At 46.6% G+C, this 16,411-nt stretch overlaps 1 protein-coding gene across 6 annotated transcripts in view; it reads left to right on the top strand.

Moving 5' to 3' along the window:
• Window positions 1–16,411, top strand: part of KATNIP (katanin interacting protein) — a 134,263-nt gene that overhangs the window by 3,563 nt on the left and 114,289 nt on the right. For all 6 annotated transcript variants that reach the window (XM_090024848.1, XM_090024850.1, XM_090024844.1 and 3 more), the window contains one exon: window positions 6,104–6,180. In XM_090024848.1, the coding sequence (XP_089880974.1) occupies window positions 6,104–6,180 (77 nt within the window). The remainder of the gene's footprint in view (window positions 1–6,103; window positions 6,181–16,411) is intronic.

Raw genomic sequence — 16,411 nt, 5'->3', positions numbered from 1 at the left:
ATGCTGTCAACATCCCTCTTGAAGTGTGGCACCCAGAACTGGACGCAGTACTCCAACTGCGGCCTGACCAGTGCTGCATAGAGGGGGAGGGTCACCTCTTTGGGCCTGCTTGAGATGTGGATGCATGACAAGGTGCGGTTGGCCTTCCTAACTGCCTCCCCACACTGCTGGCCCATGTTCATCTTGGAGTCAATGATGACCCCAAGATCCTTTTCCGCCTCCGTGCTGACAAGAGGGGAGTTCCCCAACCTGTAGGTATGGTGCTGGTTATTCCTCCCCAGGTGCATCGCTTTGCACTTGTCTGTGTTGAATCCCATCCTATTCTCATCCTCCCACCCTTGTAACCTGTCCATGTCTGATTGTAGCCTGTTGCACCCTTCCAGTGTGCCCACATCCCCCCACATCTTAGTGTCATCAACAAATTTGAACAGGGTGCTTTTTACCCCCTCATCCAAATCGCTGATGAAGATGTTGAACAGCGCGGGCCCGAAGACCGAGCCCTGCGGAACCCCACTGCCCACGTCCTTCCAGGTTGAGAAGGACCCATCCACTACCACCCTCTGGGTGTGGCCCACTAACAGTTGGTGACCCATTTGACTGTGTGGGTGTCTACACCACAGCCCCCCAGTTTCTTAATGAGAACAGGGTGAGAGACAGTGTCAAAAGCCTTCCGGAAGTCCAGGAAGACTATATCCACTGCTACCCCTGCATCTAATGATCTGGTGGTCTGATCGTAAAAGGCCACCACGTTGGTCTGACAGGACCTGCCACTGATGAACCCGTGTTGGTTGCCCCTAAGCATGCAGTCCCCTGCTGGCCCCTCCTGGATGTGTGCCAGCATAATTTTCTCAAACAGCTTGCCTAGGATCGAGGTAAGACTAACCGGCCTATAGTTTCCTGGGTCCTCCTTCCTGCCTTTTTTGAAGATGGGGTCCATGTTGGCCCTCTTCCAGTCCTCCGGTACCTCACCAGAGCACCATGAGTGCTTATAAAGCCGTGCCAGGGGACTTGCAACAACCTCGGCCAGTTTCTTTAGAACTCTAGGGTGGAGATCATCCGGAGTGGCTGTTTTGAATACGTCCAACCCCTCCAGAAGCTCCCTAACTAAATCCTTGCTAACCCGTGGTCCAGGTGTGCCTCCCCAGGGGCGCCCAGCAGAGAGGTGGCTGTCCTGGTCCTTACTTAGGAAGACGGAGGCAAAGAAATCGTTAAACATGTTAGCTTTGCCGTCTGGTGTGACGACCAAGTTTCCCAACGCATCCTGCAAGGGCCCCGCATTACCCGGGACCTTCTTTTTACCCCCTATGTATTTAAAGAAGGACTTCTTATTGTCCTTAATCCGGGAAGCTAGTCCCAGTTCCATCTCTGCCTTGGCCTTCCTAACTACCCCCCTACATCACCGAGGAACTACAGAATAGTCCTCCCTGGTGATGACCCCTTCCTTCCATTGGGTGTAAGCCTCCTTTTTAGCAAGGAGACATTCCCGGATGCTTTTGGTGAGCCACGGAGGCTTGTGTGCTCTCCTGCTTTTCATCATTTAAAAATATGAAATAATTTCTTAGACCAACACGGTTATAATCAACACACCTGAACATATTTCTGACGCATCTTTCTTTTTGCGTACTGTAAATGCAGCATGTGGCTCCTCATTCAAGCCACTTTCTTTTTTTCTGATGTGTATACTTTTATGCTGGAAGAGCAATAAAACAATATGTTCTTATAAAGTAGGCCACTAGTGTGAACTATTTTAAGAAATTTCATTTTAAAAACGAGTTTGAATTATTTAATTCCTTGCTAGAGGAGGTCTCATAGGAGATGAAATGCTCCCAATTATCCAATAGTCAGATTTTCTTGAGTCTCCACCAAGCTAGGCCTCCCCTCAACTCACCTGCCATGACTTTGATGATAACAAATTGAATAGGAGAGGTTCAGTGTTCTTAATACAGGGGTCCCACTTGGGGTACTCATGGATTCGATGAAGGGGGGCTCTACTTCCCCTACGCCCCCAGCCACATGCCAGCCATCAATATTGAGACGGTGGGAAATGCTCCAGGATTCTGGCCTGATCTGGATTTTCATAGTTTCATAGTTTCTAGGGTCGGAAGGGACCTGAGCAGATCATCTAGTCCGACCCCCTGCCATGGCAGGAAAGAATACTGGGGTCAAATGACCCCAGCAAGATGTTCATCTAACCTCCTTTTAAACACCCCCAGGGTAGAAGCCTGCACCACTTCTCTTGGAAGTTGGTTCCAGACCCTAGCCGCCCTGACTGTGAAGTAGCGCCTCCTGATATCTAACCTAAACCTACCCTCTGCCAGCTTGTGACCGTTATTCCTGGTCACTCCTGGCAGTGCTCAGGGAAACAGTGACTCCCCCAGTGCCTGCTGATCCCCCCTGACTAGTTTATAACAGGCCACAAGATCCCCCCTCAGCCTTCTCTTTTGGAGGCTGAACAGGTTCAGGTCCCGTAGCCTCTCCTCATAGGGCCTGCCCTCCTGTCCCCTGATCATACGAGTGGCCCTCCTCTGGACCCTCTCCATGCTGTCGACATCCCTCTTGAAGTGCGGCGCCCAGAACTGAACGCAATACTCCAGCTGCAGCCTGACCAGTGCCGCATAGAGGGGGAGGATCACTTCCTTGGACCTGCTCAAGATGCATCTGTGGATGCATGACAAGGTGCGGCTGGCCTTCCTAACTGCCTCCCCATGCTGCCGGCCCATGTTCATCTTGGAGTCAATGATAACCCCAAGATCCTTTTCCGCCTCTGTGCTGACAAGAGGGGAGTTCCCCAACCTGTAGGTATGGTGCCGGTTGTTCCTCCCAAGGTGCATCACCTTGCAGTTGTCTGTGTTGAAACCCATCCTATTCTCGTCCACCCAGCCTTGTAATTTGTCTAGGTCTGATTGTAGCCTGTTGCATCCTTCCAATGTGCCCACGTCCCCCCACATCTTAGTGTCATTTTGACCTGAGGCAATCCTGATGGCACTTCCTAGCCTTATCAGGATTGCTAGCTTGCCTCTTGCAGGCAAGGGGTTAACCTTTGGGTTAAGCCCTGACTTCAGGACTCCAACATGTCTTGGTCGTAACTGTCCTTCCAACAACAACAAAAACAACAACAGAAAAGAAAGAAGTGAAGAGGAGCTTATTTTCTGAAGGGTTGCTTCTTGCTGGCCAATGCCCTTATTAGCCTGCAGGCAACAATCCCAGCTCCCGAAATCTTCTAGATTAGCTTGCTAATTAAGGCTTCGCTCCCTAGCCTCAGGATCCCAAAACGTGCTCAGCTCTATATAGTCTGAGCCCTGGGTTTTGACACTTCCCTGCCTAGGTGTCTGTCGTCTATCACTGTCTCTGCCATAGCTAACACAGAGGCAGGCTTTCCCTCCTCCTCCCCGGCACTCTGGTTGCCTTTTAAATCTCCTGCAGCGGTGCCGGTGGCTGACATCATCAGCCTAGCGCCGCCCAATTTGATTGACAGTTGGACCTTAGACTGCGGTGGCAGCGCCATGTGCCGCCGTGGCTGTGCCACTTCCTGCCCAAGAGGTAAGTTTTTTGTTTTGTTGGGGGCTTGCTCAGCCAATATGGGGTTCCTGGGGTTGCTCGTAGGGTCTCTCGGACTCCTTTTGTTACAGGAGGCAATACAGGAAAAGACCTGCAGTTCCTATGATTATTTCTTTTCACCTTCTGTGGCTTATATAGGCTACCCCCACTTAGCACTTGTTTTTTCTGGAACCAATTAAGAGTGCTAAGTGGAACAGTGTTAAGTGAAACCGATTTTCCCATAGGAATGAATGTAAATAAATATAATTCATTCCCAGGGCTCCCCACTCATACTATAATGTAACTGAAATCCCGCACTATTACTATAAAATCAATGAATTCAGACATGTAAATGTATGTAAATGCTTTATTTAAGATTTTATTTAACACTTTGTACTTCAAAATAATGTATACAATTACAAAATAAAGTAATGAACTGTATGCACAGATGCACTTTCCCTTTTTGCTCTTTTGGCTTCCTTCAGCACTCAGAATAAAGGCTGTCAGGGTTAGTCTCAGTTTCAGGGGATTTTGAAGTGCTTGGCTGAGGACTTTTTTGAAGGGTGGTTGCAGGGGTTGAAACAGGAGTTGTGTACTTCCTGAAGAAGGAATCCATTGTTAGCTGAACTTCAGGTTTCTTCTTTTCATCATAAAGCAGCCTGTGACAATTTACTTTATTGTCAACTCTTCTTGCAACTACGGAACTGTGCTGCATGTCAGGGTCATTCTCATCAAAGTAGGAAAGAAAAGCTTCAGGATGTTTGAAAGCTTCAGCCATGCCTTTGCAGGTTAAGGCCGTAGCTGGCTGAACATCTTCCTCAGCATCTTCCTCCTCTTCATGGCTTCTCTGCTGTTCTAGTTGAATGAGGTCCTCGTTGCTTAGTTCCTCGCTGTCCCTCCGATTTTCCTTCCAAGCTCAACAATATTGTCCTGAATTGTCACCACTGGTTCCTCAAACTCTGGGGAATCCTGGACACAGTCCTCCCAAAGCTTTCACCAGATACCATTCATTGTTTTGGAAGCAACTTCATCCCAGGCACTTGAAATGTTATCTATTGGCTTGGAGATATAATAGCCCTTACAAAATTCTTTTAGGGTCAGAGCACCCTCTTCATCTGTAACCCTGACTGCCTGAGCAAATGTTTTCTTTATTGAATAAGCCTTAAAGGCAGCAATGAGACCCTGGTCCATCAGTTGTATAATGGAAGTAAGTGGTTTTGAGAGGCAGGAAAACAACTTTTACATTATCACCAAGGTCGTCAAGTGTGGTAGGATTTCCTGTTGCATTGTCTAAAATGAGATGTGCCTTATGGGACAGATTGTTCTCAGCACAATATTTCTCAACTGCAGGACAAAAATAATTCTTGAATCAACTCTGAAAGACTGACATTGTCACCCAGGCCTTCTTGTTAGACTTCCAAATGATTGGCAAACTGCTTTTAAGATGCCCCTTGAGAGCCCTGGATTTTCTGAGTGGTATACAAGCAATAGTTTTCAATTTAAAATCCCCTGCAGCATTACCACCAAGCGATAAAGTAAGTCGATCCTTGGACACCTTAAAACTTGGCATCGACTTCTCCTCCCTGGAAGTGTAAGTCCTAGAAGGCATCCTCTTCCAGAATAGGCCTGTCTCATCAGCTTTGAAGATTTGTTGAGGTGTATAACCCCCCTCCTCAATGATTTCCACAAGTTTATTTTTATAACTGAAAGCTGCTTGGGTGTCAGCAGTAGCAGCTTCCCCCATATAGAAACGTTATGCAAGTTACTGCACCTCTTAAATCTCTCAAACCACCCATTACTGTCAATAAAAAGATTCAGAAGCAGATCCCTCAGTCAAATTTTTCTGTAAATTATCATATAGACTTTTGGCATTCTTCTGAATAAGCAGCATACTCAAGAGCATATGGTGTTCAGTTGTACCCTCAATCCACACACTTAACAGCCTCTCCATTTCTAACACAATTGGAGCTCTACTCCTACTGAGTTTCAGAGCATTCAGAGGAGTTGCAATTTTACCACATTCTTTTATTTTGTCTTTATTTTTCAATATGGTCCTAACAGTTGACCCAGACAAATTCAATGCTCTACAGACCTCATTCTGGTATTCCCCTGCTTCAGTTCGCTTCAGGACATCCAATTTAAGCTCCAGCATTACACTTTTTGCACTTTTTTTTTTCTCAGCACTTGTAGTCATTGAGTCAGTTGCACGGTTCTGACTCAAGATGATTGATTTCAAGATCGAGCTCAAAAAATGAAGCAAGATGGCAACACAAGCATGAAATAGCACAGAGCATGCACTAAAGTTTTTGATGAAGCAAGATGGCAATGGGGCTGCACACCGTTAATGCTCCCTGCTTAATACCCATGAGTGTTATAGCGAAACTTACTGAGTGCTAAGTTAAATTGGGTATCAATGTGAAATGAGCGCTATCGTGAAATAGCGCTAAGCGAAACAGCATTAGGTGGAGTTGCCTGTAAGTTCTTTATTCCTTGTTTTAAAAGCCTACAGTTTCTGTTGTGAATGATTTCATTACCCCACTTTTAAAATTGTATTTTCTTGTTTCAGCCTTCTGCTAAGGACATGATAACTGATTTTGCTGAGAAGCATGATGAATATTTAATATTCCTTCAGCAGAGAAACCGGTAAGTTGTAGAATCACCAACACCATTTATAATATAGAAAATGGTCTAATATTGAACTTTAAAAGTGGACTGTAATTTAGCTTCTGTATTGTCTTGAAGTATCACAGTCATTCCCTTATCTGCTATTATTTACTAAGAACCTTGTCTCTGTATTCTTGTTCAAGGGAAATACAATGCCCCTTAGATGAACACCAAATAATTTAAAATGAAATTACCAGTACTTACTTTATTTCTGACTGTGATTTGAAATCAGTTAACATTGTATAATGGTCTTTCTTAGAAGACCAGTTTGCAGGATCAAAGAATTTTGTGCGTGTACAGCAAAAGCCACGTTATCTGGCACCTTACAAACCGGCATGCTCTATTAACTGGCTTGCCGGTTGACAAGGCAAAAGCGAAACTGGAAATGCCCACTGTGGCACTTCTGGTTTCGCCAGAGTCCCCCCCCGGCCTGGGCCATAGCAGCCTGTGTGGAGCCCCCCCTCCTTGTTCCCCAGCACACTAACATGGGTGAGAGGGGCAGTGGCACACCAGACATGACAGGAGGGGTGATGGCCTGAACAAGCAAAGATGCTTGTTTGGGCCTCTCAGGTAACCAGCATATTTGGTTATCTGGCCCCCTCATTTCCCATGGGTGCCGGATAACAAAGCTTTTGCTGTACATCATTTTGTTGAATGTGGTTCAAGGCTTGAGGGTCCAAATGTGGAGCTGGGGCCAAAGCCCCCCCACCCCTCCCCAAATGCTGGCTGACATCTGCAAGGCATGGGCATGACTATGGGGGCAGCTAGAGATCACAATTATTGTTCCTAAGGCACAACTGGGGTCGTCTTTAAGGGGAAACATACAAACATACCCTGTAGGGCAGGGATACTACTACAGGTGTAGAATCTAGTGCAGTGGTCTCCAAACTTCTTCTGGTGAAGATCACTTTTTGTAAGTAAAGGGCACCCCGGGATCTAACCCCTCCACCCCTGGTTCCTGCCCCCTGGAGTTACAGGGGTCACGTGTAGCCTCACCTATGTACTCACTTCTCTGTGCAAAAGCACACCAGCCATTCTGTGCCGTACTTCCCAATGACAGAGTTGAGGCCTGCACTGGCACAGGTTTAAGGACCCATTTGGATTATGCCTATTATATAAAGCCAGCAGCCATAATGTCCTCACCATCCTTTTTCAATGCATCCTCATGATGTGCCACAAATTAGAGTTTGGAAGAGGCACTGAGCGTACTCTCCATTGGGAGTGATGAGGAAACTCAGCCAGAATTCAGGAAAAGCCACCACAACTAGGGCCTTACCTCCCTCCCCTGTGGGCAAAGAATGATGCGATCAGCATCTCAGGAACCTGTACTCTTGACATTGTGCTAGGCGGTGGCATCAAGGTCTTGCCTCTTCACCCTGCCATGTCCTTTGGCTTATGGTAGTATCATAATGCAATAGTACCTATCTGATTTGGGGTAGACTAGCTCTCGCAGTCTGTGTGTGGGATACTACTACCACTGAACCTCATGGTTCCCCAAAATGTCCCTGATTGTAGCTAACTTGGGTGTCTGCATCAATTTCCCTTCCCCTGATAGCCAGTTTTTAATGCTGGTGGGGAGGAGTAGTGAAGATGAAAAAGGCAATTTAGGCAGTCTGTTGTGCGAACAAATTGTGTCCTTCATGGAGATCAGATGTCCATTGTATAGTGTTTCCCCTTGAGTTCACCTGCAGTTGACAAGCATGTAGTCTTAAGCTCCAACTCACTACTCATTTCTGCAGGGCACCAATAGATTAATGGAGAGCAGAGCCTTACCAAGCCCCTCCCCACTGTAAGGTTTGGCTGAATATCCAGAAAGCTAGCTAAGGTCCCAGACAGGAACACAAGTAAAAAGAGTATGGCAGAGGCTGGTCTTGCACCAGTAGTATCCATGGCTAACTCCCAAACCCAACCCCTTTCTGTACAATGCCAAAAAACCTCATCATGAACATGCCCTTCCCAACCCATTTACCAGACATGGGCCATAGGCTTAGGACCAACTCGGTTTTTCCTGCCACGCTTCCCCCTCCCCCCTTTTAGCAGGTTCTCTCTCTTGGTTCTCTCTCCAACATGTAGTTTCTGAAGTAAGAGTCAAAGCTGCAGCATCTTTCATAAATGTTGCAAGATCCAAATCTCACAAAGACATCTGTCACAGTCCTATATCACTGCTGCCTGTAGTATTAATGGTTGTGGAGGTGGCCTGGGGTCACAGCAAGGCCTGTTCATTTTCTACTGAGGTGATCAAAATCCCTGGGGTGTTTTTCATTTAGTGTCCAAGACTGGCAAGTTAGGGAGTTGCAGGAGAAATTCAGAAATGTCCTCTTCAGATGGGCCCAGGAGTTTTCCACCTACTCCCCAGTGCCAGCTTTGTTCAGAGCATAGCTCTAAGGTGTCAGGGATGCCAATGCAAGACAAATATTTATTACTGACAATCTGAAAACTTTTTAATAACAACCATATTTTTTTACTGGCATGTCTTACATGGTATAAATGTAACCCTTCTGTCAGGTCCTGGGCAAAGGCCAGGTTCAAATTTTGGGGTTTAAAACTAACCCTAATAAAGATGGTTGGTTATCAGTAAATAGTTTGCAGATTATTGGTAATTAGATGGATGGATAGACAGACAGACAGATAGATGGATATTACCAGTAATCTGCAGACTTGATGAGAGGGGCTCATCTTGGGGTTCAGTGGGTGCTATGACTTGTCCAAGGCCCCTCCCCCCCACTACTTACGCCTACACCCTGATGCTCCCCCACCCTGCCCTGCAGCTTTACCCCTACTGCCCCTCCCCTCTTCCCCCAAAGGACTACTGTCTGCCTACCTGTAACCTAGCAGAGTAAGAGGCAAGCAGTGAGACACAACAGCAGCAACACACAGCTGGGAAAGGGGTAAAGGAGCTACGCAGCCTTGAGGCAGTGCTCCCTGATGTTTTGTGTTCCCACTCTGATAGTGCTGGAGAACCATGGTGCTGCTCTGTTCTGTCTGTCTATCAAACTTGCATTCATCTCCTTTCTCATGAGGGATGTTTAGATCAAGCTCCCAATTATTTAGTGTTTATTTACTGACGCCTCCATTTTTTTTCTTACTGACAGGCCTTTTTAGCCTGTTTTTTGGACTGTCTGAACATTTATAGGTCACAGTGGAGAAAGAGGAAAGAGATGCCAAGGGATAAATGCTTGTAGTATTCTCAAAGGAGTCATTTCAAAAGTGTATTCCCCCAGTATGTTGCAGCAGGTGCGGTTCCAAGGGTAGGGGAAGGGTGCACAAAATGTGCACTAGGCAAATACCAAGTTGATGGTTCTTTTGCTTGTGTGCCTGGTCATTTGGCAGGAGAAGCTGGTAATGTACTCAAGTAGCCTATGAGTCTGGACCTCATATTCAAAGGGATGGGTCTCCTCTCCATTAACTTGGGATAGTGTGTTTACCCCTTCCATAACTGGAAATCAAGTAGGCACATCCATGTCCTCCAGGAGAAAGAATGTGTTGAAAGATGATCTCTTTCGTGGAGATGAACAGCTCCTGTATATAGCATAGGGCCAGTGTTACCAGGGACACATTGTGGGGGGGGAAAAGTAGAATTAATGCAGTGGCAAGTGAGAAGTTTTAAGGTTTCCCCACTGTGTCTGCCAGGTGGTAATCTGGGAGTACCTGCAGCATGCAGCATTCCATATCCCTGTGTGGGGCATGAGGGATTGGGTAGTGATATGTGCTAGTCAGTGCCTCTCCTGGGGCAACATACTCCTTCTCCCTCCTTTAAAAAGGTTACATTTGCCCCACTCAAGAGAACAGTCCCCAGGAATGTTAAAAGAGAAGAATTAATGGGGAAAGAGCCTAGGGCCTGGCCCAAATGGGGAGCAGAGAGGATCATGTACTTAACCACCATGACAACCTGGCAGTGGAATGAGAACTCCAGCAACAGTTGTAAGGCTTTTGTCATCTTTTATAAACAGTCAGGAGCTTAACAATGAATACCCTTTCTGCTGTTCACTTGTGGCTACTGGGTCTGCTTTGTCTGGATCCAAAAATATCCCAAGGCCGTATAGGAGACAATAGCACTGAAGGTGGCCAGGCACAAAGGGCACCACTGCAGAGTGAAACTGAGATGCTGTCAATTGTTATCACCTTATCTGAGTACAGGGCTGCAGTTGCAGAAGGCTGGAGGGTCTGGATAGAGTTCTACCAGGACTGCTATGCCATCCTGGTAAGGAGGGGTATCTTGCAGGTTGGCACATTGCCATGTTCCAGTCAAGGAGTAATATGTATGCCATCATTGAGACAGTTGTATTGGCGAGTCAGAAGATAAAGGTGCTTCTTGACAGCCTGTCACAGGCCAGCTGGGCACTGTGAGTATATCAATTTAGCCACTTGGCTGTTTCATTCGGGATTGAGGAGGCAGAGTTGGGAGTAAAACAATGGCAAATTTATTATAGCTTATATACACACAACAGTTAACAGAAAGATAAATGCAATAAGCAGATAATGCAATATTAAAGACCTAATAGTAAATAATAACAACAGATAAACAAATCAATCTGTCACAGGCCAGCTAGGCACTGCGAGAATATCAGCCCCTGGGCTGTTTAAAACAACAAATAGACAGACATGGGTTGGCAACTTATTGGCAGTCCCTCAGTGCCAGGTGAGCACCAGGTGATTCCAGTGGAATCAGGCAACCCCGATCAATGCTGTCTGAAGGATTACCAGGAAATGTCCCTTGGTCAGGATCCAATCCTCACTCACACCGAGAGTCCAGAGTCTAGGCTTGGAACAGCAATTTCTGTCCTGTTCCCCCTTTTTCCCTTTCCTGTTGGTCACCTGACTCATGCACTTTTTATACCTAGTCTTATGCTAATCTGCTGGCCTTAGGGCCATTCAGAATCTTGTTTTATAGCTATTACCCTATGGGATTAAAAGGTATTAAAATTATTATAAACTCAACTTGGGTTTATCCAATAAGCAAATTGCAACACAGCATCTTCAGGTTTGAAATTAACATTACCCTGCCTAAATCCAGCCCCTTCAGAACTCTCTGACTATGCTTTTTTGAGACGTCATTTCCTGGAATGTGCTGGATAAGCTAGGCAGTTGAATCCAGTTTTTTATCATCATCAAGGCTATATTTTGAGCAAGAAAGAACTATTAGGTCAGCTAATTTCACAACTCTAGCTTTGTCTTTGAGGCCTAGTCAGTTCCACAAACAGTTACAAGTTATATTTGCAGGTTACAAAAATGCAAGCTTTTATATTAGACAAAAGTTCCAAATGCCTCTAAGAAGCACATATTTATTGCTTATTAATTCCTTTGGTTTTGGCCATCACAACAGCCTGAGGTTGGAGCAAGAGTCTTTGGACTACCTCCTGCCCACCATCAATATGCAGACTGAAAGCATTCTGTGTACTCTCCATATGACATCCAAAGTCCATGCCCCAACTCCACAGCTCCTGACTTGTCCACCCCCTGACATGGGCTACCAAAACTGCCTGCAGGGTCCAGGGTTCCTGCAGCACCCTCTGCACTGGCTCCCCAGTGCCAAGGGTACTGGCAGGCCCTGCCTGAGAGCACTATTTTCCTGGACAACCCCTTGCTTAGCGGCACATTGAGAGAGCTACCCTTCCCAGCCCTCTGTCTCTTAGACATTGCACAAGCACTGTTTTCCTAGTCAGCCCCTACTTAGCAGCCTACCATTGGGAGGGCTGCCTTTCCCAGGATGCTGCTACTAACAGCAGCCTCACCTGGGCTAGCAGTTAAGCCTTCAGTCCCATCCATCATTGCAGGCAATAGTGCCCATCTGTGGTCAGTGGCAGCAGCAGTCCTGCTGAACCCCTGAAATGTGTTCCCAGTGTCTTTCCTTGAAGTTCCAGGGACCTATGCACCCTTCCAACTCCAACAGAAGGTCATCCACCCCTTGTCCCTTCTTAGGCTCCAGTGCTAAGACCCTGACCTTCACAGAGAAGTTGGGTAGTTGGAATGTGCAGCACCCCTCTCCCCCTCCCTGAGATCTTACCCCTATTTATGAATGGGGACAAGTCAGTACACAGTGACTACAGCTCCTTTGACTTACCCAAGTGGTCATGGGGGAATAGTCCCACCATATTCCACATCAGTGGACAGCCCATCTCCCTTGGGTACATTGTAAGAGGGCTCACCTTGGGACTCTGGGTGCAATGACTTATCCAACTCCCCCACTACATTCATTAAATACCTTATGAAAGTTCAGTTACATTTATACTGCTTAATAAAAGATTTTGTTATGTTTACAGAGATTAAATATGCCCCCAAACCTTATTCTTTTTTCCTTACTTGACCTCTCCAGACCCCCATGATTTGAAGGCATACCACAACCCATGGCTCCTTAACCACTCCTCAATGTATAGGCATCCAAGTTGTCACCCTTCCACCCACCCCCATTTGTTAAACACTTTATGAAAGTTTGGTTATAGTTGCACTGGTTAATGAATAAAAGGATTTTTTTTTCTTTGTAAATGTAACATGCTCTATTACCTACTTCCTCCTTCCTTGTCCTACTCATGCCCTGTGTCCCAGAATTTCTTGAAGTTGTCTCCTGGGGTATCCCTTACAAATATGCTCAAATGGTTGTTTTATTCTGGGTGCTCAGCCACAGTAGTACCAGAGCAGCTTGCTGGTTGTGATGATTTGTTCATTGTGGAAGGCCTCCCTCTTGCTTTTGCAGATGTTAGGCAGGATGCAGGCAGAGAGGACAAAAAAAGACTTGTAGCACTTAAAGAGAGACATACAGTCAGATCCAGGCACCTTAAGGCACCCAAAGGCACACTCCATGGTCATGCAACAGCTACTGAGGCAGTAGTTAGACAGATTCTTTCTGGAATCCAAGTGCCCTGTATATAGGAGCCAGGAGAGGAGCGGGTACACCAGGTCCCTGATCAGCAGTGCAGCAGGGGCAAGGCTTCACAACACTGTGTGACCATTGTGTGCTTTCTGGTATAACTGACAAGCCTTCTGGAGATGAAAGTAACCAGTACAAGGTTGGGGGTGGGGAGGCAGAAATGTGGGTGGACAGCCAATCATCCCTTCCCTCTGTGCTTGGCTATCCTCAGGAATCTTTACAGATTGGGCCCCTCCCTGCAAGGCATGCTGGGAAGTGAATGAATACTGTACTTTCTGGCATGCAATATACCCCCAAATAAAAAACACATACTGTTTTTGAGGGGCAGAATGAAGCGGGAATTGGTGGTGGGGTGATGATTTTTCCTTGAACATAATGTGTGCACCTACATGTGATTAAAATGACAAGATAAACTTGAGTGAAGTTTGCACCAGAGAAAACTGCTCCTGGGCACAGTGTTTACACATGTCCTGGGACCATAGCAGTTTGAGCTTGAACAGAGCAGCCCCAGGCTGGCAGGGGGCCCTGGTGCTCAGCCCCAAGCTCTGGGTGGTGACATCAGGCAATGGAGGGACTGGCTTGGGCACAAGGGTGCTAAAGTGAGGGTCTAGGTCAGAGGAGGGCAAAATGCGGCCCAGGGCCTGGATGTGGCCCACCAGGCCATTCTATCCAGCCTGCAGGGCTCCGAAAAAATTTAGAAAATTTATATTTATCTGCCCGGGCTGCCTGTCATATGGCCCTTGATGGCTTGCCAAAACTCAGTAAGTGGCCCTCTGCCTGAAATAATTGCCCACCCCTGGCCTAGGTGGCAGGCAGCCCCTGCACTTTAGCACCCTCGTGCCCCAGGCCAGCCCCTGTCACTGAGTACACTTGCATTCTGGTGGAGTAAATTATTCCGCTGCAGGATAGTACTGTCCCTGAGAGTACCATCCTATGGTAGAATTAATTAATTTCTGAACCCTAATACTGGCACACATATAGACTGTGACACTTTACTGCAGAGCTAATTAGTCAACTGCAGTAAAGCACATGTGTAGATGCACCTGCAATAAGGTATTTTCCAGGGAAGACAGGCAGCTACAGTTGGGGCCAAGGCTAAGTGGGGAGAGACTTTTCATATTTGTGACTGGTTTCTAGTGGGGTTTTTTGGATTGGTCTTGGGGCATATGCTATTTAACATTTTAAGAAGTGACCTTTATGTAAAAGCTATATGTGTGCTTATGAAGTTTATAGATGACAAAGCTGAGAGGTATCCAGCAAAATGGCATCCTGATTATAGATTTCATCTATTTCATAGATGTTAGGGCTGGAAGGGACCTCAAAGATCACCAAGTCCAGCCCCCTGCCCCAGGGGCAGGAAGTCAGCTAGGGTCAAAGGACCCCAGCAAGATAAGCATCCAAGTGTTTCTTGAATAAGTCCAGAGTAGGTGCCTGCACCACATCTGGAGGGGAGTCTATTCCAGGTCTTGGGGGCTTGGATAGTAAAGAAATTTTTTCTTATGTCCAGACTAAAACGGTCTTGTAGGAATTTATGATCATTGGTCCTTGTTTTTCCTTGGGGTGCACTGGTGAACAGATATTCTCCCAGGTCCTGATGAACACCCCTTGTGTACTTATAGACAGTCACCAGGTCCCCCCTGAGCCTGTACTTTTCCAGACTGAAGAGTCCCATGGCTCAGCCTCTCTTTGTAAGGCCTGTTCTTTTGCCCTCTGATTATGTGTGTGACTCTCCTCTGGACTCCCAAGCTTCTCGACATCCTTGTTGAACTGTAGAGCCCAGAATTGGATGCAGTACTCCAGCTGCGGCCTCACCAAGGCCGAATACAACAGGAAGATGACATCCTGAGATTTATTTGAGAAGCATCTATGGACGCAAGCCAGGGTTTTGTTTGCTTTATCAGCTGCGACATTGCATTGGTGGCTTGTGTTCATCTTGTGGTCGGTCATGACCCCCAAGTCTCTTTCAGCAGTGGTGCTAGCAAGCATAGCACTGCCAAGGCTATAAGTATGCTGCGGGTTTTTTTCCCCTGAGGTGTGGAGTACCTTGAATTTATCAGTATTGAACGTCGTCAGGTTTGTATCCATTCACTTACTAAGCTTATCCAAATCAGCCTGGATTACTAGCCTACCCTCAGGTGTGGATGCTATGCGATGACACTAAACTTAGCCGATGCGCTTCTGACACCAATGTCCACATCATTGATAAAGATGTTGAAGAGAACTGGTCCAAGGACAGAGCCTTGGGGGACGCCACTGGTTACAGAGTGCCATAATGACTCACTGCCATTGACCACTACTCTCTGTGTCTGATCTCAGATCCAATTTCCCAGCCATCAGACTCTGGTGTAACCGAGGCCACAGTTGGCCAATTTTTCCATGAGGAAGTCATGGGACACCAAATCAAAGGCTTTTTTTTGAAGTCCAGGTATATGACATCAATCTCTTCTCCCAGGTCCAGGTGATACATCACCTGATCATAGAAGGAGATGAGCTTGGTCAGGCAAGAACTATCCATGGCAAACGTGTGCTGGCAATACCTCAAGATGTTGCCCTCAGCCATCTTATCAAGAAGGGTCTCCTTGATAATTTTCTTGTGAATCTTAGCAGGGATTGAAGTCAAGCTAATTGTCCTGTAATTCCCAGGATCTGCTTTCCACCCTTTCTTGAAGTCAGCTATCCTGAAGTTGAGGACTTCAGTATTGCTGACTGACTAGCCAGCTTTGCAATGAATAGTAAAGGTGATCAGCTTGTGGTCACTATCACCCAGCTTTCAATTGATTCTTAGGTCACTGACTATGTTATCCCCTTTGGCCAATACCAGGTCCAACAATGCTTTACCTCTCGTCGGCCCATAGACTTTTTGAGTCAGGTAGAGCTTGTCCACGCATGTGAGGAAGCTTAACGACCTCTCGGATTTGGCCGAGTGCTCTTCCCATGAGATGTCCAGGTTGTTGAAGTCTCCCATGACAACCATGCACCAAGAGTTTACAACATCAGCCAGTTCCGTGGTGAACTCGTGGTCCAGCTCTTGTTTTGGTTAGGAGGTCTGTAGTAGACTACTACTATGATGTCCCCTGAGCCATGTTCCTCACATTTTGACCCAGAGAGACTCCAGTCATCCCTCCTGGGTGCCAGTGTCAATTTGGAGGGATGTATAGCTGTCCTTGACATAGAGAGTTATACCCCCACCCCTTTTATCTGCATGATTATGCCTGTACAGGGTATAGCCATCTATACCCAGTCATAGGTGGAATCCCACTAGGTCTCTGTTATCCCTATGAGGTCATAGTCATTCTTATTTAGCAGCAGGACCAGTTCCTCCTGTTTATTCCCCAAACTCTTGGC

The sequence above is a fragment of the Crocodylus siamensis genome, chromosome 12 (assembly GCF_052110815.1).
Source record: "Crocodylus siamensis isolate JL-2025a chromosome 12, ASM5211081v1, whole genome shotgun sequence".
In the NCBI taxonomy this organism is placed as follows: Eukaryota; Metazoa; Chordata; order Crocodylia; family Crocodylidae; genus Crocodylus; species Crocodylus siamensis.
The sequence above is the reverse complement of the archived record's forward strand: the minus strand, read 5'-3'. Positions and strand labels throughout refer to the sequence as shown.